At 46.7% G+C, this 25,406-nt stretch overlaps 3 protein-coding genes across 11 annotated transcripts in view; all 3 read left to right on the top strand.

The window, feature by feature from the left end:
- unc-13-4A (BAI1 associated protein 3) overlaps window positions 1-7,781 on the top strand; it is a 54,117-nt gene extending 46,336 nt beyond the window's left edge. For all 6 annotated transcript variants that reach the window (XM_033384669.1, XM_033384668.1, XM_001352645.4 and 3 more), the window contains 5 exons: window positions 365-877; window positions 942-1,415; window positions 2,563-3,952; window positions 4,015-4,261; window positions 4,323-7,781. In XM_033384669.1, coding sequence (XP_033240560.1) covers window positions 365-877; window positions 942-1,415; window positions 2,563-3,952; window positions 4,015-4,261; window positions 4,323-4,414 — 2,716 coding nt within the window. In that variant the 3' untranslated portion in view covers window positions 4,415-7,781. The remainder of the gene's footprint in view (window positions 1-364; window positions 878-941; window positions 1,416-2,562; window positions 3,953-4,014; window positions 4,262-4,322) is intronic.
- A 1,824-nt stretch (window positions 7,782-9,605) lies between these two features.
- LOC4811940 (uncharacterized) lies at window positions 9,606-22,857 on the top strand. Of its 4 annotated transcripts, none has more exons than XM_033382376.1 (5): window positions 9,606-9,799; window positions 10,557-10,720; window positions 21,203-21,342; window positions 21,425-21,847; window positions 21,907-22,857. In XM_033382376.1, exons 3-5 carry the CDS (start codon window positions 21,320-21,322, stop codon window positions 22,424-22,426), a joined length of 966 nt encoding a protein of 321 aa, XP_033238267.1. In that variant the 5' UTR covers window positions 9,606-9,799; window positions 10,557-10,720; window positions 21,203-21,319; the 3' UTR covers window positions 22,427-22,857. The 4 variants fall into 4 exon arrangements, with proteins under 4 accessions (XP_033238267.1, XP_015043762.1, XP_033238268.1 ...); XM_015188276.2 differs by having other exon boundaries at window positions 10,552-10,720; XM_001352644.4 differs by having other exon boundaries at window positions 9,627-9,720; window positions 10,552-10,720.
- A 729-nt stretch (window positions 22,858-23,586) lies between these two features.
- On the top strand, window positions 23,587-25,393 carry nSMase (neutral sphingomyelinase). Its single transcript, XM_001352643.4, has 2 exons — window positions 23,587-23,789; window positions 23,867-25,393. The coding sequence occupies exons 1-2, from the start codon at window positions 23,749-23,751 to the stop codon at window positions 25,185-25,187; spliced, it is 1,362 nt and encodes a 453-aa protein (XP_001352679.2). The 5' UTR covers window positions 23,587-23,748; the 3' UTR covers window positions 25,188-25,393.
- Window positions 25,394-25,406: the final 13 nt, after the last annotated feature.

Raw genomic sequence — 25,406 nt, 5'->3', positions numbered from 1 at the left:
TGACCTTTTCATGGCCCTTTAGATATGAAATACAATACAATGCAAATACAAAATACTTTACAGTACATTAGAGCAAATTACAGGGGTCCCCCTATTGAAATAGGAGTACTTTCCGAGAAATTTTTCTGCAGCAGAGCGTTTTCAATTTAAAAGCAAAATATAAATCTTGTAATAAATTAAATGGAGCAGCAAAGCTCAGGGCCATATTCCAAGAACGCCCATAAACACATGCTAACATTTGTAAAAGCCTTGAGAACACATACATAGACGAATGGAAGGCGGAAAGAATTTCCACCCACAAGCAGAGCTTAGAGTTCACGGTTCACACTTGAGACAATCGCCATCTTTTGTTTGTCGCCTGCAGTGACATAGATGACATCAACACGGACACCTTTCACCTGGACATCTGGGACCACGATGACGAAAGCTGCGTCCTGGACGCCGTCTCGCGACTGAACGAAGTTCGTGGCGTGCGCGGACTGGGGCGGTTCTTCAAGCAGGTCTGCCAGTCGGCGCGTCAGGGCTCCCAGGACGATTTCCTCGGCTCGGTGAACATAGCCATATCGGATATACCCTCCACCGGGCTGGACGCCTGGTTCAAGCTGGAGGCCCGCAGCCACCGCAGCACCGTGCAGGGACGCATCCGTCTCAAGCTGTGGCTCTCGACACGCGACGATCGGGGCAATATCGCCGAGGAGAATCACGAGCACCAGATGCACAAGGTCGAACAGCTGCAGATGGTGTTCATGCAGCACGAGGTGACCACCCACGAGCCCTCGTGGACCTGGTGCGGGGATCTGCCGGGTCCGGCCCTAACCATACTCCATCAGTTGGCCGTGCAGGGAGATCTATCGGACCTGCACTGCGCCATGGCCAGGTGGGTTATCGAACGAAAAAAGGGTGGAGAGGCACCCCTTTCTAGCTATTTCTGTTCCTTTCAGATATGTGGCAGCGGCCAAGTTGAATCGATCGACACCATTGGACCCGAAGTTCCTGCACCGTCTGCTTGGCGATGTGGAGAAGCAGTGGAATCAGCCCAATCAGGAGGCCTTGAGTCGGGATCTGGAACAGTGGCTGGCCGAGGCGATGAATGGATTTGTGGAGCGTTCGCTGAACCAGATCCGGCGGCACAGGGACATCTTTCCGGCCCTGAATCCGCCATCGCTGATACGCCTGGAGTTCCTGCTGCGCTGCCTGGGACTGCTCGGCTCGATGCGGGCCTTTCGGGCCGTCTGCCCCTTCAACAAGGGCGTGCGCGGCGAGGTGGTGAATGCCCTGCGCAAGGGCTCCGTCATGTGGGGCCAGAATGTGCTCCGCGAGTCGCAATGCTTGCCCAATCCATTATCGAATTTCGTAACAACATTAACGGCCGACATCCAGCTGGGACAGACGTATTACCATGCCCTCTTCGACAAGTGAGTACTCGCAGATTCCAGAATCAGTTGCTTTAGTTCTCGGTTCCAGTTAGTTACAGCTCCCCCCCCGTCCCCCGGCCCCCCAGCATTGTATTAAGTATCCCAGACACGTGTCGGCCGTAAAAACAAGCTCAAAGGTATATCTGTCCGTCCCCCTTGCTGACAGCCAGGCAGTCTACAAATAAAATTTCGAAAAAAAACAGTTTAGGAAAACAAGCAGAGCAGCGAGGGTCCACGCACTGCACTCTCCGTTCCGACCAGGGCTGGCCAGTGTTGACCCAATTGAATTGACGTCATTTCGATTTGAACTTATCCGCAATCGGCGCCCGGGGGCGAACCACTTTACAGTCGCTGCTCTCTAATCAGCTTGAGCATTTGTCAAATGCCCGACGACTCAAAGCTCATAAAGCTAACGAGCCTTAATGAGGGCCACAAAATGTTGTCATGACAGATGGCCCGTAGCGTAGCTGAGAGGGCTCTTGGCTCTCACCGAGGAATCGAATCCTCATGGCCAGGTTACAGATAGTTCCCTCAGGGAGCTCCTTTATCGCGAAAAGTTGTTAGAACCCCATAAATGAGGTAATATATTGATCAGCCCGACGATACGGATCACGTTGCACCATTAGGCGCTAGAGGAACAGCCCCTCATAACCGCTCCGCATTTCGAGATGCATAGTGGCGCATCTTTGGCCTTCCGGGGCGGACTAATCAGTCACATATTTGCCAGTTAGCGGGGCCATAAAAGAACCTTAATGAGGACATCAAGTGGCTTACACACATAAGCCTCAAATTAATTGCGCTGTCATAAAAATGCTCTCACGTTGCTGCCCCGAGCGGCAGACAGGAAAGGATAGAACAGGACAAGACAGGGCAGACGGACAGCAGGCAGGCCGCACGGACAGCAGCAGCCTGACGAGGCATTTAACAAACGTCCGGGGGCTGTCACAGAAAGTGTTGAGTGTTGAGTGTCGGGCGTTGAGTGTTCAGTGTTGAGTGGAGAGGCATTAGCAAAAATTTAGTTAGAGCCAGAGCCCGTGCTAATTGCGGCTTCTGCTCGCTTTAAAACGAAAGCCCTGTAAGCCATCATTTGTCTGGGTCAGGAACTCCATCTCAACTCCATCGTCTTCCTCTCCCTGTTGTTCCACAGCACGAACGGGATACAGTACTTCAGCATTATCTACAAACAATACGATGCGATGGTGGGCGAGGAGCTGTACAGCCGCATGGCCGCCGGCCAGGTGCCAGGTGTGCGGATGAACCTGTCGCAGTATGCCGTGCTCGAGGGCGACGCGGAGCCGGTGGACACGAAGCCGTTTGAATTGTTTCTCGCTCTGCAGGAGTTCTGTCATTTGAAACGACACCTGTCCGCCCAGCCGCAGCCGCCGGAGAAGCCGCTGGCCCTGAGCAACAGCCACGAATGGTTCATCCCCACATTTGAGCGCTGGATGATGGTGAGCAAGGCGAAGGCCCTGCAGCGGATCCGCGCAGCCATCCGCATGGACGCCATCTGTGAGGGCGAGCGCATAGTCAGGTACAGCAGCTCCTCGGTGGACACGGCCAGCACTCTGCTGAACATCAAGGAGTTCTGGAAGGTCATCAACTGGCCGGACGAGGACACGGCCATCATGCTGGAGTCGCAGCTCATCGACGTGGTCTGCTCGGCGGCCATGCACTACTGCGACCTCATCCACACCGCGCTGGCGGACAGCGGCTACTACGAGCAGCAGGGCCCGTTCCGCTGCTCGGACGACATGTGCGTGACCGTCAACAATGTGGAGTATGTGCGTCGCACCCTGGCCGAGTTCCGCTCGGATGAACAGCCCCTGGAGGAGTCGGCCGACAACCTCCTGGAGTCCAGCCTGACCCACATGGAAAACCGCACCGAGCGCATCCTCTCGAAGCTGGCTCCGCTCATGCAGATGTCGCTGCAGAAGGCGGTGTTCCATCTGGCCTGGTCGCCGGACTCCTTGCCGGCAAATCAGGCGATTGTGCCGCTGCTGGAGTACTTGGACTGTCACCTGGCGGCGCTCAACAGCGCCCTGCTCACCAAGAACTTCAACCGATCGCTGCGCTTCATCTGGAAGACGGTTCTGGGCGAGATGTCCCGCCAAATGGAGACGGGCGACGAGACGGACAAGCCCACGCACTTCCACAAACGTCTCTACGAGGCCCTGCAGCTGCTGGTGGACTTTTTTCACGCCGAGGGCCAGGGCCTGCTGCTGGAGTGCCTGCACACGGACGACTTCTGGCGCATCGAGCAGCGGCTGCAGTTCCACAAGACGGACACGGATCGGCTCATAGACATGTTCTACATGAACCGCCTGCGAGAGCAGCTAATGACCGTGAGTCCAAGTCCGTACGGTTCGCTGGCCGTGCGGGCCTACTTCAATCACGATTCTCTGTGCGTGGAGGTCCTGCATGCCAGGGATGTGGTGCCACTGGATCCGAATGGGTTCAGCGATCCGTTTGTGGTCATTGAACTGCTGCCACGAAGGGTCTTCCTGCACTGCATGGAGCAGCAGACAAACGTCCACAAGGTGCGATCCCCCCCTCTTCCATCTTAGGGATGATATTTTACTTGGATTTATATTTTCCTTAGCGCACGTTAAACCCCATCTTCGACGAGTGTTTTGAGTTCTCTGTTACCTTGGAGCAATGCCTCACCGATGGCGCCATGATCTGCTTCACGGTCATGGATCACGATGTCCTGACGGCCAATGATTTCGGCGGGGAGGCCTACCTGGCCCTGGGCAATATACCCGGCGTGGAGGCCTACAGCACCAGTGTGGACAACTTTCATGGCCTAAAGCAGATCGAGCTGCCCCTCATGCAGCAGAAGGATAAATGTAAGTTGAATCTGTCCTCTCGATAACGAACTTCTTTCGATTCTATCATCCTCTCCAAAAGGCAATCCCATTTTGCAAATCCTTGAGCTGCGCGTCAATGACAAACAGGCCCAGGACTTTGTGCGCAAGCAAAAGGCGCGATTTATCACTTGATTTTAAAGGACAGGACAGGACAGGAAAGGACAGAGCGAACCGTTTGTAAAACGTATATTTGAGATCAAAGAGATCAAAAGTGTGGACAGTATGGTGGATCGTGCAATGTAATTGCATTGATGGCGATAAATTAACCAAAAAGCTACTCGTTAACTGTATCCAAACCAGCACTGTATGTATTGTACTTAATCTAGTTGTTTGACAAAGACTCCTCCTATCCCTACCCCTACCCCTCTCCCAATGGGGGAGTCCCCCGTTCTTCTCTTGTGTTTGTAAATGTTAGCGAAATATCGAAATCGAAATGAAATTCCAATGGTGCAAAAGTAACAAGTAAATGGGACATGAAATGCATTTCCTGCTCTACACAAAACGTTGCTTGAACAAAATTATAAGTAAACTAGGGACTACATATGTATGTGTGTGTGTGTGTATATGTAGGTGCTTAGTATGTATTGCTGAAGTTGTCACAATTAGGCAATCAATGAAAATTTATGAAAAGAAATCAAACAGAAACAGAAACAGACACAACCACAACACTAGAGATACCTACTCCAGCACCCAGATGCGTTTTGAAGACTTTTAACATGGACACAATGAAGGGGTTTCGGACTACCGGAACTTGGGATAGACGCCACACAACATTTTTGGGTCAATTTAAACTATACGAAAAATATATCAATATACACACAATTTTAAAATAGGGGAAAACTCAACCTCCTTTCTACCATAAGCCAAGAAACAATCAAAAAAAAACTCCGAGCTTCTTTGAAACCCCGCCCCTCCCCCGTTAAAACACACGAACACTTACCAATACAAAGGAAACCTATTTATAATATAAATATATATATGTATATGTATGAAGATGTATGTGTATGATGTATACAATTTATATCACGCCCAAAGGACAGTGTAACTAAGTCTAAAGTATATTTGTAAACTATTTTCTGAGCACAGATTTTGTATAAATTTATTAGATACACACACGCTTGTCCCCTCCCCACCCCAACACTCTCCTCCCCAGAGAGGCAGCCTTCAGCTCTTTTGCTTATACACAACTTAGGGCATTTCCCCACCCCCCCAAAAACAGACTCCCCTCTACTGTAGAGCCCCATCCCGAATTGTTTTTTTACCCAGAAGAAGGAGCAGAAAAGGCCTCGCTTCTATTGTAAATTTTGTACTATATACAATGGTCTCTCTATAAAGAAGAAACTCAAACATATACCTCCTACACACAGCTATATGTACGAGTAGTATATTATGAATAATGGGGGGATTGTTGGAACTGTAACTCTTAACTTTAAACTGTAGCAAAAACTTTTTATACCTTGGCAAAGGCATCAGCGGTCGGGGCTGAGGACAATTTTAAGAGAAGAACTACAAAAAAAAAACTAAGGCGAACCAGAAGATACGATGCACGACAAAAGAACAAAAGATAGGCAAAGGAAAGAAAAGAAAAGAGAAGAAAATCCAAGTCAAATTACAAGATATTTTTAATATTTACACTTAACTCCAGCGGGACGACGACGGGACACTTCATGAACGTTAATTACCAAACGAACAAAACGAGTATTATTGCATACAAATATAAATATTAATATACATATATCGATAAATAATTAATCAGTGAATATGCAACAAGTATTTAGTTAGTAAGATCAACTATTTTTTTTTGTTCTGTATCTTTGCACAGCCCTTATCCGAGCTCTGAAACTTTCTTCAGTTCGATTCTGTTCCGTACCGTTTTCAGTTGAGGTTTTTCTTTCAACTTCGGTTAGGTCTGCCATCGCCAAGACATCGACAAAGATCAGGAGACAAACATCGAAGTAGAGTCAACGCCGTACTGTGCGACTATAATTTCTAAATGCTAAATGTGTCTTTATCGAACTGCAACTACGATTTCCCTTTCCACTCGAGTATCTTCCGAAAGCACTTGTTATTTTGAACAGCTCTTCTCCGAACAGAACTACTCTGAACTCCCCCTGCTCTGAACTGCTGTCTGCTATCTTCCATGCTTTTTGTGCGGCTAAAAGAAATAGTTGAGTAAATAAATGAATAAATACGATTATATAGGCAAATATTTGCCGTACTAACCAACCCACAACCACTGTGTTGATATGTGTACCTATGATAATTTCCTATATCGAATCACACACAGAGCATATGCAAAATGCCGGCGCGCAAACAATAAGAATCTATCAAATGAAATCAATTAAATTATTCATGTTACTAGCACTAGCTAAAGAGTAAATACTACCAAAAAAAAGGGTAATCGGACACCGAAAAGAAGAGCACAAGTGTAAGCTGATATACGAAATGCGAACATTTGGCCCAACTGAAGAGACCAAACGCATTTCCCACAAACCAAACTAAACCAAACTAAACCAAACCAAACCAAACCAAACGAAACGAAACCAAAGCAAAAACTGAACATACAATACGAATATGCAAGAAAAATCAAGGCCAAAACATACATGAGTGTATACCTACTACTATACCATACCTACATATTACTATAGTATATAATATACATATTTGAGTGTACAATTGTTGTGCTAGTTACAGAATACAAACGAAAAAAAAAAAAACAACAAAAAAAAAACAAAAACAAATACCAAACAAAGGAACCTACAACAGAGCCCTCCTACATGCATATACATACAATGCAAATACATTCTGATTGCTATATATACAAGCAACCAGCAGAAAAAAAAAAAACCAATAACGGCTAACTACAAGGTATATTTTCGATTATATACGCTACAAATATTTATTTATTTCAAACTTTTACACAGAAACGAAACGAAACCAAAACCCATGCCATACACATCTAAACAGAAAACAGAAAACAGAATACTAGGTACATACAATATTTATAAACTGTTGTATTTTTTGTAAGCCAAGGCAGAACTACTAGACAACAAAAAAAATAAAACACTCTACCGCCGAAACTTGATAAAGATATTTTGATGAGAAACAAGATAACAAGAACAGCAAGGATACGAGGATACGTATATTATATAGTTTTTTTAAATGTGAATACATTAATATTTATGTGTGTATTGCAAATACCAACAACGGGCCACAATTCAGGTTCCTAAGCTCCCCTCCGTTAAGAAATATCTGAATAGCAAAAGCGACAAAAGCGACAAAAGCGACACCTAACTAAACCTAAGTACATATGTTTGTTTGTATGTATGTAAATGCGTATGTGTGTGTGTGTGTCAACAGCAACAGCATCTAACAGCTAACAGCTAATATCAAATCAAAAACCAATTGCGAGCAAATCCCTACTTAATGTGAATCCAAAAAAATGCTGCAGAAAGAAACATTATCAAATTCAATCAATAAATGTCAATGAATAATTAAACTGAAATTGTCTTTTACCAATTGGGGGTGGTAAAGGGGTGTACCCTATAGAGGGTCAACTGGCCAGAGAAACCCTTTAAGTAGAATTCAATCAGCCTCTCCTTGAATAACTGCTGGCGTTGTTTCCCCACCGATAAGCCGGAATCAATCCATACATATGTCCAACTTGGCATTAAGACAAATTGTCGTCCCGTACCCGGCAGGTTGCGGCAGGTTGCGGCAGGCAAAATGTTTATGGAATTGATTTGAGGCACCGCTACGATCTGTTATCTGGTGCACGTCAAAGGTCTGCCGCCTGGTCGGTTCCTGCCATCGTCACGGCTCCGTAAGTGGCACCGTGAAAGTGTGGAAAAAGCTTTTATCTAAATTAAATCCTGACACATGCCAAGTTCCGCCCACAGTTCCGCAGTTCCACAGCTCCGGCTTTTGTTGCCAGCCCGTTTACTGCATATGACGTACAAATGACTCGCGTTTTAAGGTTAAGGTCTTAAGGCGAGCGTCATGTTAAAGCGATCCTTTGAGACATGTCTGTGCGTGTTATATTTAAGAGATATCCTAAACTTTTTCACGACACACAACACTGGCAAAATCTGTGCAGTTTTATGCAACTTTTATGGCAGCGACGAGGACGCATAGCTGAAGCAAAACTTTTTACGACTTGCATTTCGAAAGAACAAACATCCAGACGTCAGGACATCAGGACATCAGGACATCGTCTCCATGCTGCAACTGATGTGTACCCGTAAGCAGTGAGCAAGAAGTAACGGGACTTCCAAGAAAAATACCAAAACGAGAAGAGTGACAAACTGAAGACAATAAAAAATACCAAGAGCGAACACGTCTGCGAGGGCTGGAAAGACAAGAGACCAGCTGCAAGCCCTGGCCGCCTTTCACTGCCGTCTGCCGCTGTCGCTTCTCTATGCATTTTTCGACCCACACAAAATTGTTTGCCTCTTTTTTGCGCCCGTCCCGCAGTTGACATTGAAGTAACATCCCCCACACCCCCCCACACACCCCCCCACACACACGAAAAGAGCAATTCAGATTCCGGTTATGCATATTTTTATGGCAGCATTTTTGCTGCATTTAAATACTGCACGAAAAGCAAACTGGACTGGCCAACAGGAAATGCAAAGTTCGCCATGTTATTTAAGCCTTTTTCTTTGAAAGGGGGCGAGCCGCGAACTGATTTGCATCCCAACTTTTATTTACATGAGTGCATTTTTTGAATGTACCCATAAACGCTGAGAGTGCCTCTCAGACCTCAAACCTCGGAAGCTGCCCCCCTTCCGAGGGCATTAGTTGGACCATGGACTCTGTCTGGCCCCATTATCGATGCCACTCTTCCTAATGACATGATGCAAAATTGGGCCCCCCACTCCAGGACTCTTGACCCCCAGTTAGAGAGCTAACCGGCAGCAGTCGTTGCAGCAGTCACGTGCGGCAGCTGGGGCACAAAGTGGTAGAGGCTGACAGGCCATGAAGCCTAATGTAGTAAGCCTGCCCCCCGCCCGCCCCGTTGCGGCCCGCCCCCCGATGCTTTTGGACGGAGTGGCGTTGCACGTGTTGCAGAACTTTCGGTTAACGGTTATTAAATGCAGTTTTTGCAGTTTGACAACAAAATGCAGATCCCGAAAGTGCAAAGTGCAGATGGTGGAGACCGGCACCGGTCGGGGCCCCCACACAGAAAGAAAGAAAGACAAGGAGAGAACAGAGTCCCCCACGGAACAGAGCGAGAGCGATGGGCCACTGAGAGAGTAAGCAGAAGAGAGAGGAACCGGTTCTACTCAAAGCTCCGCTCCACTCGGGCTCCAGACCAGTCGCCACAGGTGCGCGAGGTGCTCCGAAGATCAGTTCAAGCTGAGATCGCGTCGCGTTTGCTTCGACCACGGCCTACGACTTGTACGGAGTGTGCATTGGAGAACCGATCTGTCCGATCGGTAAGCTGCCCGACCATACAGCCGCTGAGTTGTACACACGAAAATCGCGCAATAAATTCCACTATTTTTAGCATATTACGTGAGTGTCATTTGAATTTGTTGCGTGAAGTGTAGCCCCGGTCCGGGGGCAAAAGAACAAACAGAGTTATACCCAAATTTGTTCACCATTTGGCTAACTCTGTGCCTGCTTGTCTCTGTGTGTGTGTGTCTCTGTGTGCGAGTGTGCGAGTGTCTGTTGGCCAGCTCCAAAACCTGCTGCTATTATTAGCCTTAGCCAAGATTATGGGCGATTTCATTATGGCGCTGCAATTTGCTGTGCTGCCGCCAGCCCCAGTCCCAGTCCCAGCCCCAGCCCCAGCTCCAGCTCCAGTCCCAGAAAGAGTTTGGGCCGAGAAGATTTTAGAGTTTGAGTTTGGTTAGACGAGTTCCGAAGTCCATGGCGGGTCTGGGTCTGGCCAAGTCTTGGCCATTGTGTTGGGCCCCCGGTCCGAAATGCCTGTGCGAGAAGCTGCAACGCCTTTCAATCATTCATTCATGGCAGCGATTATATCATACACCTCCTCTGTGTGTGCGAGTATGTATGTAGGTACCACCAACGTGTTGGCTGGCATTTTGGCCAGAACCAGTAAAGGTTTTTGGCCCACACACTCGCACAGCCGCACTGCCGCACACACCAACGCATTTGCATAGATAGAGACGACGTCATCGCCCATATTTATATCTATATTTATTTTAATATATGTCTCGACATTTTTCTGTGCTCTCTGCTTTTTGGCCTCTGTGCTCGGTGCAACACGGTTTTTTGTTTTTGTTTCTGTTTTTGTTTTCAAGTGAAGTGTAATGAAATGTGTTCAGCGGCAGCAGGGGCACACTAACAACCTGTCGCTGTGGCTGGCAAAAAGCGTTAACAATAAATAAGCGAAACAATAGCAACAGCAGCGACAGCAGCACCAGCAGCAACAACAACTCCAGCCGAACTGTATAACAATGAGGAGAGAAGGTAAGCCAGTTTTTGTTTTTTTTTTTTTATAGAGAAATATATACGTACACATATATATATATATATTGGGGGGTGTACATGTGTGTGCGACTGAGAGAGAGTACGTTCGTATACCTTAACTTGTTTATTTGCCATCAATTTGTTTTTGGCCTAAACTGAATTGCATTTTAAGCGTCTTTGGGCTTCCTCCACTCCACTCTAGTCCACTCCAGTAGAGTCCGCTCCGTTGCTTCTTCTTGGCCGATTTCCGCAATACATTGAACTACCTGAACTGTCATCGCGTGGGCGACTCCATTGATTACGCACCCGTTGACCCTGAAAGAGTCAGCCACCGTTGGCCAGTCAGAGATTCGCCTTATACGAGCATGGGCACGATTCACTCTTTGTTTATGGCCCAGTTTGTTAGCCCCTGGCCATCCCTGGCTCTCCCTGGGCCTGCGATTATGTCATTCGTCGCATTAAGGGATCAACCTGAGATGGATCCGACCCTGGCAAGTCCAACATTTTGATGGCAGATAACCAGCTCTGATGCAGCCGATAGTAAGATGGGTTCACAGAGGCGGAAGCATCTCTGCCTCAGATGCAAGTTATGATACCCCCCGTAAGGGTATACCATTCATATTTTTTGGTCATTTGCTGGCAGCTGCAATCTCACGGATCGCCTTATAAACCGCTGTAGCTGGACCTGTCAAAATGCCAATACCAAATAGATCAATAAGTGAAATTTAATAGCTTCAGACATGGAAAGAGCCATATAATCTACTGCTTTCTCTTTTGCTTTGAATGACAAAAGGAAAATCCAAGAAAAAACATAGTTTGACGCAAGCCCTTACCTAACAAATCGAGCAGAAGATATTATCATATGCTAGACGCCTGCACAATGAAAAGCATTTTCCAAATAGTTTATCTCCGGCTGCAGCGCAGCTCCCATGGTTAGTGGGCCCCATAGTTAGGGCCGGTACCCACTGTGCATAACAGAACTTGCTGTTGCTGTTGGTTGTTGCTGGTTTGGTTATTTTCCTCCGCTCTGCCGTTGTGACGACTAGTATTATTTTGTTCGTGTCTTAGCCGCTGGCCATGTTTATGGTTAAGAGCCAGCCATGCTTAGCACGCTTACCATCCAATAAAAGTTGCACAGAGACGGGCAACGGCAACAGAAACAGCAACGGCAACAGAAACAGCAACAGCAACATCTAGAAATTCAAAACCAACGCCAGGGGCCAAGTGTCCCTCTCTGTTTTTCTTTATTTAATTTTATTTTTACTTCTGCCTGATGACAATCTTTTGATAATAATGATAATTTTGTGTGTCTTTTCGGGTCAACTCTAATGTTTTACTCGTTGTTGTTGTGCTTGTTGTTGTATTCGTGATTGTTCCGAGTGCGGTAACAATTAGAGATATATGTATATATGTAGGTATACTCGCAGATGTGCCGATGTACAACTTTTTGCAATAGCTTACCCGTAGTATGGGGCATGACCATGATTCACGAGATGCAGCGAAAGTTATGCAATACTCCTGTTGCCATTGCGGTTAATCGAAGACAGGTTTTCTTCATTTTTTCCGTTTTTCCGTTTTTAAACAGCCAATTTGCCGCTGTACAAGATGCGTATGCGTGTTGGCCCCATCGAAAGGAGGCAATCGTTTGGCTGGCAGCCAGCCCACAGCAACTAAAATGATACCTGCCCGAGTGTGTATGCAAATGCTCAACGACCATCAAAAAACACAAATCAATCAGTGCTAATCACCACTGGCCAGAGTCGGTTATATAAAGTTATATTGAGTTAAATAATTCCCTCTGCAGTCTTCGGCCCGGGGGCTTGTGCAATCTTCCTGAGTTTTGTTTGCGTGTGAATCTGAAGCCGACAGACAGACAGCAGAAATCAAACAAGAAAGAAGCCAACCGAGATTACATGCTGTACATACTTGTATGTATGATTATCATCACCATACCATACCATACCATGCCATACCATGCCATATGTTGGATGTTAGATATTAGATTTGCTGCAACTTTCATTTGACATTTGAGAGGGTGCTCTGACTGTCTGACTGTCTGGCTGTCAGTGCCAGAGTCTGCCTCCAATTGAAATCTTCAACGACGATGATGATGGTGATGACATCATCATATGTAATTAATGCCTCGTGTCGGTTGCATTGCACACTCATTGCGTGCAAATTATATGTACAAAAAAATCTCTGACATTCCATGGCATGCAGTCCGGGCTATATAAATCATTGGATCGAACCGCAGATCGATGCTAAGCTGAATGCTTATTGAATCAGTGATCAGTGATCAGTGAAACAGGTTTTGCAAATGATTGCAAAAAACCTGGGCAAAGAGTCGAAATTCGTTGAAGATATTCAGGCCTCTAAAGACTCGATTCAATAGAACAATATCCAAGGGAAATGTAAATAATTAAACAATTATACATGTATGTTTGTAGCGTTGAGTTGTTACCCAAAAGGATTGGGCTCCTTGAGTGGTCCACAAAAGTGGCTTTTTCTGGTATTTTTGCCAGACTTAAGTTGAGCTCTATTCGCAGATGCATGTTTACTCAGACATGTAGCCCATGCCCCCCCCATAGAGAAAAACAAAGACCGTAACGAAATCTTATAAATAACCCAAACACATTTCTGTATTTCGATTTCTGCTGCTCCAGCAGAGGAAACAATTAGCAATAAGCAAACAATAAGCAAGACTCTTCATACTATATATGCACACAAGCTCTTTATTGCTCAAATCATAATTCAATGGAGCCACCCCCCCAGTCCCCAAGAGCAGAACGGGAGAGGGCAGAGGACAGGGAAGAGAGGAACAGAGGAACAGAGGAACGGTAGCCAGGTCTTATGCCAGAGTTATGGCAACGTCCTCTGTTTCAACATCTAATTGAATGAACAGCATTTGATGGAATGTGCCCGAAAACAGAAAAGCAATCAGGAAAAAAACAAAACTTGTTGAAAACACACAGTTTTTGGCTTCTCGAGTGCCTTAAGCCGTAACAATGCCACACAGCCACTGATATTCTGTGAGCCACACTTGACATTAAAGTATTTCCCCCCGCCCCCGGAGCCGGGGCCGGAGCCAGAGTCTACGCCCACAGAGATCTTCCACGTTACCAGCCACGAAATTATATATGTATGCCGGGCAAAAGGCAAATATTATACAATCATCAGGGGGCTATAACAACAATAATAACTTTGGCAAATTATAAAAGGCAACACCCCTCTCATAAATCGCTGTCTGCCGCCGCAAGACCTTGAAGGCAGAAAACAACAAAAACTACGAAAAACTACAGCCGACAAACAAAAGCCAAAAAACTCTCAAGATTGTGTTTGATTTTTAGCGGACATTCGTTAGGTTCAACATAAATAGTTTATACGTTTGTAGCTTTTATGGATGGCGAGATCTTCTTCAGCGACGAGTCATCAACAATTCACATGAATCCAATTTTACTTGGAGATGTCATCGAGCTCCAGGCAGGGGGGGGGAAGTCGAATACGAGTGTATTATAGAAGATTGGAATTTCCTTCCTTGAAACAATGAATTGCCAAAGTAGGCAAGAACCCCCCCCTCTGCCGCCTAACGAGCTGCAATATTAATTAATCTCTATCCGTGTCCCCGGCGCATTAGAATACTGGTATCAGGCACCGCGACTGGGCATTCTCGGCATCGTCGTCAGATCGGATCGGATCGGATCAGATCCGATCGGAGCAGCTGCAGCCGCCTAGCGTGGGAAACAAATCGAAACGCAACGCAGCCGCCGGTCTCTGTCTATCGGTGGAAGCTGGCCCAGGCTCCATCGAATGGACCCCGGGATGTTAATGGGGGATGTGGATGTGGATGTGGAGAGCCATGATCTGGTCTGCATGCATATACTCGTACATATGCGACTCATGTGTCGATTGCTGGGGACTGGGAATGGGAATTGGCTTATTATTTGATATTTAAGGTTTGCATTTTTCTTTTGCTGTTTGCTATTTGCTATTGGCTTTTTGCTAGTTTTTTTGCTGCCAAGTGGGCAAGTGTACTTACGGATATTGTCAACACGTTTTGTTGGCCAGTTGTGCAATCGAAATGAATGCAAAGAAATACTCGAACGTGTGGTTGTTCGTTGCTTTGTTTGTTGGTTATTTGATCTCCAGATCAATAGATTACAACCGCAGACTTTAACTTTATGGGGTCGTTTAGATAGTCGCTCTCTAAGTGGGGCTGGCTGCATTTGATGGCTCCACGAGCCACTTGTGCAGTTATTTGAACTATTAATGAAACCGAAATAAACATAAACCCAAGGCACCGCTAGTGCGGCTCAGGCCATGGCCGAAAAAAAAGAAAAGAAACCCAGAAACGGAGGCAGAGGCAGAAAAACAAAAGTTGTAACGGTATTTATGTTGCAAAGTATCCCTTCCCGTGGCAGCCACAGCCGCAGTCTGTCTGCCCCATAAATATGCCGCCGCCACCGCCGCTGACTGCGAACAGGTTTAACCCCAGAGCTCCAGCCCCAGCTCCAGCCCCAGCTCCAGCTCCAGCACTAACCCACTCCACGGCTCACAGAATATTTATTATGCGCATTGTTTCGGGTGCCATTTAGACCGTGCGCCACAGATACGAATCCACGCGGACTCGAGAACGCGGCACTAAGAACCAGCAGCGCCTTGCCTCGCCTCGCCTCGCCTTGCCTTGCCACGAGTTCGAGTACTTACAGTTACAATTGAAGTTACTGAATAAGTGGAAACACCTGACGATCTGTATCGGTTCTGCTTAGAGAGCAACTTAATGCGCCACAAACAGCAGCAGCAACAGAGGCAGCGGATGGGGCTGGGGCTGGGGCAGGGACAGCATGCATACATAGATGGCTTGTGTCTGTCTAAACAGATCCATTATACGAGCATTGTGCCTCTAATGTATAGCACCCCGTTGGTAAAGACTTCGCTCGAAACCCATTTGGCGTGCGGCACCGGAAGGGCGACAGACCCAATGGAGGCAGGCGACACCGCCACACAATTAACCCATAAGGGGCAGCAGCGGGCGCCCACATATCCGCAATGGAAAAATGTGTTAATGAAGTGCCAATTCAGCGGAAGAATAGCCTTCACATATCCATAAAACTAGACTTTCAAATGGCAATCAACTTCCACATAAATTCTATTTCAATAGAACAGCTTTTGTGCAGATTCTAGAGCACTAAAAGAGCTTTGCTTTTCGGTAATTCTTCAAAGATTCAGCTCTGCCTGTCTCGGCTCTGCTCTGCTCTGCTCTAAGTGGTTCGGCTCAGCTCCAAAGCCTGGGATCCAAGAAAAGACAGCGCCAGTCATAGAGATTACGCAGAGAGACAACTGTTGCGTTTGATGTGAAATCCGGCCTACACTTGGCACTTGGCAGTTGGCATTCATTCGCATTCGAAACAAAAAAAAAACAGCTGTAAGACTGCTAGATGTGGGTATGGAGGGGTCTTAGACAGGGTCAGGTTGATTGAAATTGATGTTGCAAACGTGACGTAGTCAAAAAAGGGACCTTCCCAACACACCTCACTCATGTAGCTCATCGCTTTGATGGCTTTGGCTTTGGCTTTGGCTTCGGCTTCGGCTTTGGCGATTGCGCTGCCGTCCCGTGGATCTCTGGATAACAGCAGTTGGCGGAGCAGACTTCATTTGCAAGTTGCCACAATTGTACGGGTAGACAGAACCGGAGGGGGGCCAGGGGACACGACACGGTCAACAAAAAAACACCAAATTGTTGTGCACAATTTGTTGTTGTTGTTTAAAGTGAGTTTGCGAAAAATAAAATGAAAAAGGGGGAGGGAAAAAAAAAATTGAAAGCATTACGTACGGGCGCCCCAGCTTAGGCCGTTAAGTGAACTTTCTCCGAAAGAGTGGTGAGATTTAATATACGTATGTATATTGTTTATTGTTTGGCCACACAAATGTGACCTTCTTTGTGTCCGATTCTTTTCGACTGGGCCATTGATTTTAACGGCTTACTTGTCCGGGGCGAACATCAAACGGTCTAGCAATAAATGGCTGAAAATTTAATAAAAGAAATATGGCATCTTTATCGCACTTTCATCGACCGATGTGAGCCCCGCACTTGGCCATAATTAATTTCATTCCCTTGCTGCTGCTTCCGCTGCCGCTGCTCCTTCGACCACTGCGACGTGAGCGGGCATTTATGGCTAGAAAGTTTTGGGTCTTAGGTTTTCGGATGGGTTTCTGCATGGCCATTGACGTTGTCAAAATGTTTTACCAACTGACCGCCCATTTGAATTTTTCGGCCAACTTCTTGGTGGTGTTGGTGTTGGTGGAGCTGGGAGTGGGAGTGGGATTTGGCCTGGAAAGCCATAGATTAACATGAGGAAAGGCAGCTTGAGAGCTTGTAAGTGCCACAAGCGGCACAGTGGCCAAACCTTTATTTTAGGCAATCCTTTCCTTTCTCTTTTATGACTCCTTAAACTAGTACAAGTACAGACCTTATACTCGTATGCCCATAGATTTATGGGCCTGTATTGTTCTGGATTTGCCCCACAGTTGCGATGCGAGAACAGAATAATTTTAAACGCTGCTCATTTTTCAAGTCTGCGCGCCCTTTTCGGAATGCCTCCATTCGGAGGCCCCATACCCAGACCCAGAGCCAGACCCCGACCCAGACGTCGACGTGGACTCCTCTTTGCGGCCTCTTTACGTCTGCGGTGTGTCTCTCTCTCTCTCTCTGTGTGTGTGTGTGTGTGCGTGGAAGAGTTAGTGTTTTTAATAGCCTGCAGGGTTAAAAATTTAATGGAAAAACGTTTTAATAAATCAGTTAAGTGGTCTTGCCGCTTTTTTTGCGGCTAATTACACGCATTAGTGTTTCCCAGTCGCAGTCCACAGTCTGCGGCGTGTTAACAGTCGCATCCAATCCATGACTCCATCTGCAGGCCTCAGACCCGGCACTGGTTCTGTCCACTCTGGACAATGTTGCCCATGCAGCGCGTAATTTAGCAATTAAAAGCGATTAACGCGCGGCAGCTACGGCTACTTAACGTCTAAGATCGGGGACCCGGCCAAACCACGCAGCCTCGCACATAGCAGTGCAGAGCAAAGCAGCGCAAAGCAGAGCAAAGCAGCGCAAAGCAGCGCGACGCAGCGCAGAATTAGCGGTTGTTGAGGCTGAGACTGGGGCTGAGACTGAAACTGAGGCTGCGGCTGCCACTGGGCCCCCAGTTTAATGGTCGCCTCGCCGCTTGAGAGCAGCAACCAGAGCCGAATCGACATTAAGCGCTTTGGGTTTTAACAATGCAATCAAATTTTATGCTGATTTTCGAAAACATGCAGCAGAAGTCATTAAATCAAGCCAGAGATGAGATAACAGCCGATAGCAATTAATGCAGGGCCACGGAATTCCGTGTGCCTTAGATTTTCCTGTACCCATAACAGTTTAAAGTAAATGCTCGTATAAATTTCTTTGGCCATAACATCTGCTAATTAGAAACGAAAATCATAATGGAAATTCCCTGGAAGCCCTGAAAGCAATAAAAAGCGAAAAGATCAATAGGCTGGGCGGGCTACGGGTACGATAATCCTAGTGGAAGGTTTTCTACAGCCCAAACAATGGCTGATTTATGAATATTAGGGGAGCACAAAGGAATCCATTTGAATGGTAATTGTACAATGCATATCTCAAGACTCCCGGCATACGGTTCGGAGAATGCAAATGACAATACATAGTCTGTTATTATTTATTCTAGCGACTTCTGGGGGCCACTGCCGGCCACTGTGGCGATATTTATTGGGATTGCACGGATCGAGAGCCTGCAACTTGCAATTTCGGTCCGTCTGAGAGCCCCCACCCATCGGTCCGTCGGTTCGCTTGTGAAAGGCGCTGCTTTTGCGGTTGAGTGCTACAGATTGTGTCCCAGGCACAGGCTGCAGTGGTGGTGGCCTGCAGTTCTTGCCCCAGTTTGGTGGGACGCATGCATACTGGTACTCGTACTCGTACTCGTATATTTTGTAGATGTGCATCTGGGGAAAACTTTCTAAACCGCGCCCCGAAAAATTTCATGGTGGTGCCTGGTGCCTGGTGCCCGTTGCCCGGTGCCTGGTGCATGGCAATGAAATTTACATGCCATGCCGCTGACCAAGACCACAACAACGGCCTCAATGGCAAGTTCAAGTCGTCCAACTTTTATGACACTTGACCACAATGATGGAGTGCATTGCTGCGGCCGATCGCGGTGTCTTGTTTTCTCACTTTGTGTAACACGAATTGCCACAAATTAACTTCTCGTTTCGTTGGCAACGACTTCCGCTCTTGGCCCATTGTTGGGGCTGCATCAGCGGAAGCAGCGAAAGTTGTGAAATCCTCCATCAAAGACAATGAACGGGGGGGCGCCACACTTTTTAACGGTCCAGCGACAAAATGCAAATTTCATGTAACCTGGACGAGAAAAACTGCTTTACGAGGCACGGCCCCCCCCCACCATATTGATGAGCCCATATACAAGATTTATACGACTATGTATGATGTGGCATATATGTACGTATGGGCATTTTAGTATATGAAGTAGCCCTAAAATGATCCACTTTACCCTTCGTTTGGTTCTGGATGCTTTCTTGGTTTATAATGCTGTTTATGTGGCGTTAAATGTTAAGGTCTTGCTGGTTCTGGTGGTGATGGTGGTGCTGCTGGGGCTGGTGGTGCTGCTGCGCCAAGGTAAATACGAGAGCAAACACATTTTAATGGCATTCGCATTCCATTTGCCGCAAAAGGAAAAGGCTTTAAGGCAAGCCTAACAAAACAAACCCCAAAAACCGCATAAACAAATCAATGTGCGGAGCAGTGGTGTGGCATGGAGCCGCTGTCCGACCGTAGCGAAGTGGAGCGGAGTAGAGCGGAGCGGAGTAGAGCGAAGCATGTAAAAATCCGACGCATGGGAGTTGCAAACGGAAAGGCTTTGATGGCCGCCAAGTGATAGAAACCCCAAACGATGGTGGGATGGAGATGGAGGCGAAGACGAAGGCGAAGGCAACCACTGGGACCACACAGACACAGGCAGGAAAGGGTCGCCTGTCTCTCATTCTTGGCCTCCATCTCGGCCTCCAGTTCGATTTTTCATTTGATGACGTTACCGCCCACACCATAAATGTGTGTGTGTGTGTTTGTGTGTTTCTGTACTCCCCAGGCACTAAAATCACCGCATTGAACTTGAAAGTTTTACTGTAGACCTCCCCAGATCCACAGATCCAGATCCCAACTGACAATTGTATCGCGATTGACCGCCGGCTAGCCACAAATGTAAATGCACTCAGAAATTGGCCTCAGTTGGAATACATAATAAGAAGGCTAGTCGGGGAGACTATGGAGAGGGCCGTGGAGAGGGCGATGGGAAGGGCAGTGCCAGGCCCACAACGATGCGATAGATAACGACACCCTTTAATTGGCCTAATCGAGGCAATAACTCAATTTTATCATCAGCCAGAAACAGCCAGAGTGGCAAGGAAGACTCCAGATGGCATTCCGCCAAGAGTTTTGTGGAAGTTCGTCGAGATAGGAACTATTTTTTAGCAGAATTATAATTACACGTTGATTGATATATTGTATGTAGTGGCTATGAGTAGAGCCAAAATACACACGTATGTACATATGTATGTAAATACTTTCTGTGAGTGTGCATGCAATCAGGAATTCAAGGGAGCAAAAGAACCAGTTTTCCCCCCCAACCCAACCCAACCCACAGAACACAGTGCCTCTGCCTCTGCCGCTGCCGCTGCGCGCGTCTCCCGCATATCACCTGTCACCTTGCAACAGAATGTCGCACCCAAAACCAAGAGCTACGTGACCAAGTGACAAATTGCAGGCGAAGGACGAACAACGAGCAACGAGCAGCGAGCAGCGAGGCGACACTGAGGAGCAGGGGCAACTTCAATTTCCATGCCCTGAACTTGAAAGAACGAACATATTTCTGCCACTTTTTGAGTGGCTTTTGAAAGCTTAACGGGACTGAGAAAAGTGCAACGAACTGCAGCGCCAATCATTGGGATGGGTGCGCCGCAACAGTAACATCATAAATTGATATAAATTATGCAAGGCAGGGATGGGACCACATTCCTGAAGGGGGAAGGGGGGCAGGACGAGACTTCAGGCTTATCGAAATGCTAATTTGTTTGCCGTCCTTTGTCTCTGGGATAACTGAGGACCCACCCCACCCGCTTTCGGGACAGAACATATCATAAACACATTCCGTACTGGAGAGCAATAGTTTATATTAAATGGAAGAACTTTGATGCACTAAAAACTCACTGGAAACGCACAAACTTTCCCCAGGTTACACCAAATGGTCTGTTGCTCACACAGTACGTACTGCTGGTTCACTGTACATTGCAGCCATATGAAAACGAAAAATTAAACTTTTAATTAAAAGTTGAAAACTGTTAAACAATTTCATTGGTAGCCTGACAAATGCTAATTGCCACGTGTCTGTTCTCTGTTTTCTGTTTGCTTCTTTCCAGGCAGCTCCGAGAATTGCTAGTCAAGACCATTAGCAGTCGATAAAACGCAGCGCCCCAGGAGAGGAGAGCACCCCAGCATCCAGAACAGAAAGAAGGTAGTGGAACCATCAGAGAAAAATGCACGAGAGACAAGTGAAGAAGTAAGTTGCGAGGATGGGTCCCAGTGTGGATCCCCGTCCACTTAGCCACCAATTTGAGATAACATTTGCAATCCAATTACAGATTGAAGGGCAGCCATTATGTGGCCACTCACGGCCGACTCACACCTGACCCTCCGTACGTCCACTCGAATCGCGGCTACTCCACAGACGGCGAGGAGTCGCACTCTCATCGCGCTCCCTCCGAGCGCACCTACTCCGAGTACACACTCACTCACGAGCGCATCTCGCCACAGTCCCAGTACAACTCGTCGCGAAAGAAGCGCTCCGCGAACGGACATCACCAGCACCTGCAGCACAGCTACAGCCACAGTCAGATGGGCCTCTCCAGCTCCCCGGATAATGGAGGACCACGCTCTCTCAGCGGACCACCGCCCACGCGCCAGCCGCCACGAGCACCTTCAGCCCTTAGCTATGATCATGGCGGGGATGGGGGCAGCGATATCTATGTGACCAGTGCTGCTTACAAGGCGCCATCGGAGATCAGGTAAGATCTTAAATGCCCTGCAACACTCTTCAAACGTTTCTAACTTATATCACTTACAGCCGATATAGCCAGCGTCCAGTTTCGCGAGGACCCCCGCGTAGTGTCTATTCGGTGGCCAGCACTGCCAAGACGGGACGGAGCGCTCGGTCTACCACCAAAAGGGGCGCCAAGATCGAGACCATGTCCGCTCCGAACCCATTCTGCCCGAATGTTAAGGGCGTCTGCTGTCTGATGCTGCTGCTGAACTTGGGCCTGATCCTGGTCACTCTGGGCTTCGTCATCGTGGTGCAGTTCTACGAGCCGCTGTATGTGTGGATACTGGGCATTGTGTTCCTGATATTCGGCTTCCTCACGCTGATAGGCTGCATGATCTACTGTGTGTATGTGTGCCGCGATGCCAGGACCCCGTCGCAGGTGCGTAACGAGGATCTGTACTGGACCCGTCACTGGCAGAAGAACATCGGCTACACACCCCAGGAGATCAACTACAAGGCGGACAAATACGATGCCTATTCGGATCGGTACTCGGTTAGCAAGCTGAGCGGCAAGTACTCAGATCGTGAGAGCCAGCGCTACTGAGGGAAGGAGCAAACTAATGTCAAATATCGAATCAGAACTTCTTTTTTTTCTGGCAGTTACATTATTTAATTAGGAAGTGCTTGCGCCATGACGAATTCGGAAATAACAAACCGAATCTGCCTTGAAAACTTCCTCGTGTAGGCACATATTAATAGAAACATATAAACAACTTATATCTTAACTAATTTTAAGACTATGTACTAGTTCTAAACGGTTATTAACAAGGCCCCTCAACGTACCTGCTGCAAGTTGCTTGCTAGTTTGTATGTTATAAGAGAGATATTGAAAGAAAACGAGAGGATACACGAGAGTATTGTAATCTGCCATATTTGAGAAGGTTTACCGCTCGTTCGGCTAATCAACTGTAACTGCAAATGCTTATAACACATGACAAATAAATAATACGAATAATAAAATACATAATACAATAAGTTGTATGGGATATCTTTTTTTCGGGTGCTAATGACTGACTCTTCTAAACACGAAAAGACTTGACACGTCCAGATCGGCCCATAAATAGTCGAGAAAATAGCCAAAGAAAAAATGCAAATCGTTAAATCGCCCACGGAGAAATTCAAATTTAAATTTAAATTCATACACATTTTCTTCGCAGGTGTCTCTGTTGATAATTACATCAATATGTAGTTGATATGTAGCAAAATGTGTACTTACCGTGTAGTTACAGTGTAACAAAATTAATTTAGTGTCCATTTTTGTTGACCTTTTTTAATTACACCTTATTTTATACACAATCCCAATACAAGGGAGTACTTAAAAGTTGCAAATCTTTTAGGAAATTGTACTTTTTATCAGATTAAATTATACGTTCAGGGCTGAGAGTCCTAGCCAGCTAAGCCGCACATCAAAATCGTAGACTGTCATTTTCGAACATGTATAAACATGAACAATTAACCCATTGCGGGGTCCGACAAAAATTATAAAGCTTGAAGTATTACAACGCAGTCCAGGCACAAACCATACGCATCTATATACAGATGCTTAGTGGTTCAGATGAAAGATATCGTCATGGTCGATATCAATTGGTATTTTTTTTCGACAGGAAATAGGAATCTACAAGTGGATCTTCAAAGAGTATTATTTTTCGCGGCCTAACTCAAGTTGTTACCCTGCATAGGTATTTTTTAAAGGTGGCTTAAGTGGGTTAAGGATAACTTATTCGTTCACAAACACAACAACATCCATCGTCAACAATACAAAAAAAACATTTAATCTTATCGTCAATATCGTCACAGGTCTACACCTGTGAATGAGTTATTCGTAAGCATGCCAACGGAGAGCGCGGCCAAATAAGAATAAACAAGATGCTGCTGCTGGAGCTGAACATTTTAACCCTGAACATTTGGTGAGTGCTACTCTTTATGGACGTGACAGGTGAAGCACTGGCTCAAATCTAATTAAATCTCTAAATAACAATTGCAGGGGCATACCATATGTGTCAAGTAATAGAGGGCCGCGTCTCGAGGCCATTTGCAAAGAACTGAGTAGCGGAAAGTATGATATCGTGTCTCTTCAGGAAGTGTGGGCTCAGCAGGACAGCGAGCAATTGCAGGAGAAGACGTCCAGTGTTCTGCCCTATTCCCATTACTTCCACAGTGGCGTAATGGGCGCAGGGCTCTTGGTGCTTTCCAAATATCCCATCCTGGGCACTCTGTTTCACGCCTGGTCCGTGAATGGCTACTTCCATCGCATTCAGCATGCGGATTGGTTCGGCGGCAAGGGTGTCGGTCTGTGCCGCATCTTAATTGGCGACCAGATGGTGCACCTCTATAACGCGCATCTGCATGCCGAGTATGACAATGACAATGATGAATACAAGACTCACCGGGTTATCCAAGCCTTTGATACCGCTCAGTTTATCGAGGCGACCCGAGGAAACTCGGTGCTTCAGATTTTGGCCGGAGATTTGAATGCCCAACCACAAGACATATCGTATAAAGTGCTGTTGTACACCTCTAAAATGTTGGACAGCTGCGCCTCGGACACCTTTCGCACAAATGAATGCGACCACAATTCGTACACTTCGGCGAGGGCACTGTCCAGGAATCCACGCGGCATTCGCATAGACCACATATTTGTCCGTGGAGGGGACAATATAAATGCGGAGATTGTCGACTATACTCTACCCTTTCCAGACCGTGTGCCTGGTCAAAAGTTTAGCTTCTCGGATCACGAAGCTGTATTGGCAAAGTTGAAACTATCTCGAACACCGACAGATCCTGGAGCAGCCGGCGACGGAGCAGGAGTGGCCACGATTGACGTAAACTGCGAAGTGGTAGAAGAAACATGTCCATCCCGTGAGCAAGGAGGAGGAGATGGACCTGCGGAAGCAGCTCTCCCAACGGCTGACGATTCTCGTGCCAATTGTAATGGCAGTTCCGTAAGGGGTCCAGATATAAGCTGCTCTTCCATCCAGCCTCTGCCTGCGGCCAGAACCGCTGCTCTCCAAGAAGCCCTGGCCCTTTGTGATGCTTCCCTGCTGCAATTGAACACCGATCGGATACTCTACTACAGCGCAGCCACCTTCCTCTTTGTCCTACTCGTTCTGCTGGTCGAGTTCACGGCCCCGGGGGGAATGCGTACCATTTTCTTGCTGCTCAAGTTTATAGTCTTCGGAGTCATCATGTTCTGCGTTTTCATGGCTTCCATATGGAACTATATGGAGCGGAATGGCGTGCTGCAGGGAAAAAAGTCCATGGAGGTTATGTTGCATCATGCCCAGAAATATGAATATTTCTATTAAAGTCCGCATATGTGGCGGTAATTAAGTATAACGGCTCAATAAGCATTTAAAAACATTTTATATTGTCGTATATAAATATTGGTATTGTCTTTGATTTAATCTTAATTTATTGACGAATCTGCCTCAATCTGATCTGTAAACATTCTGTACTATTTCAATGCAATAAAATGGTCTCTTTCATTTTAACAGCCATATTCGCGCTGTTACAAATAATAATTC

The sequence above is a fragment of the Drosophila pseudoobscura genome, chromosome X, assembly GCF_009870125.1.
Source record: "Drosophila pseudoobscura strain MV-25-SWS-2005 chromosome X, UCI_Dpse_MV25, whole genome shotgun sequence".
Lineage (NCBI taxonomy): Eukaryota > Metazoa > Arthropoda > Insecta > Diptera > Drosophilidae > Drosophila > Drosophila pseudoobscura.
The sequence above is the reverse complement of the archived record's forward strand: the minus strand, read 5'-3'. Positions and strand labels throughout refer to the sequence as shown.

Bases quoted from the DNA above. Each gene is read 5' to 3' on its own strand.
- LOC4811940 (XM_033382377.1), top strand. From the start codon at position 21,320: ATGCACGAGAGACAAGTGAAGAA. The intron at 21,343-21,424 runs GTAAGTTGCGAG...ATCCAATTACAG, and splicing joins CACGAGAGACAAGTGAAGAA to ATTGAAGGGCAGCCATTATG. The intron at 21,848-21,906 runs GTAAGATCTTAA...TATCACTTACAG, and splicing joins AAGGCGCCATCGGAGATCAG to CCGATATAGCCAGCGTCCAG.
- nSMase (XM_001352643.4), top strand. From the start codon at position 23,749: ATGCTGCTGCTGGAGCTGAACATTTTAACCCTGAACATTTG. The intron at 23,790-23,866 runs GTGAGTGCTACT...TAACAATTGCAG, and splicing joins ATTTTAACCCTGAACATTTG to GGGCATACCATATGTGTCAA.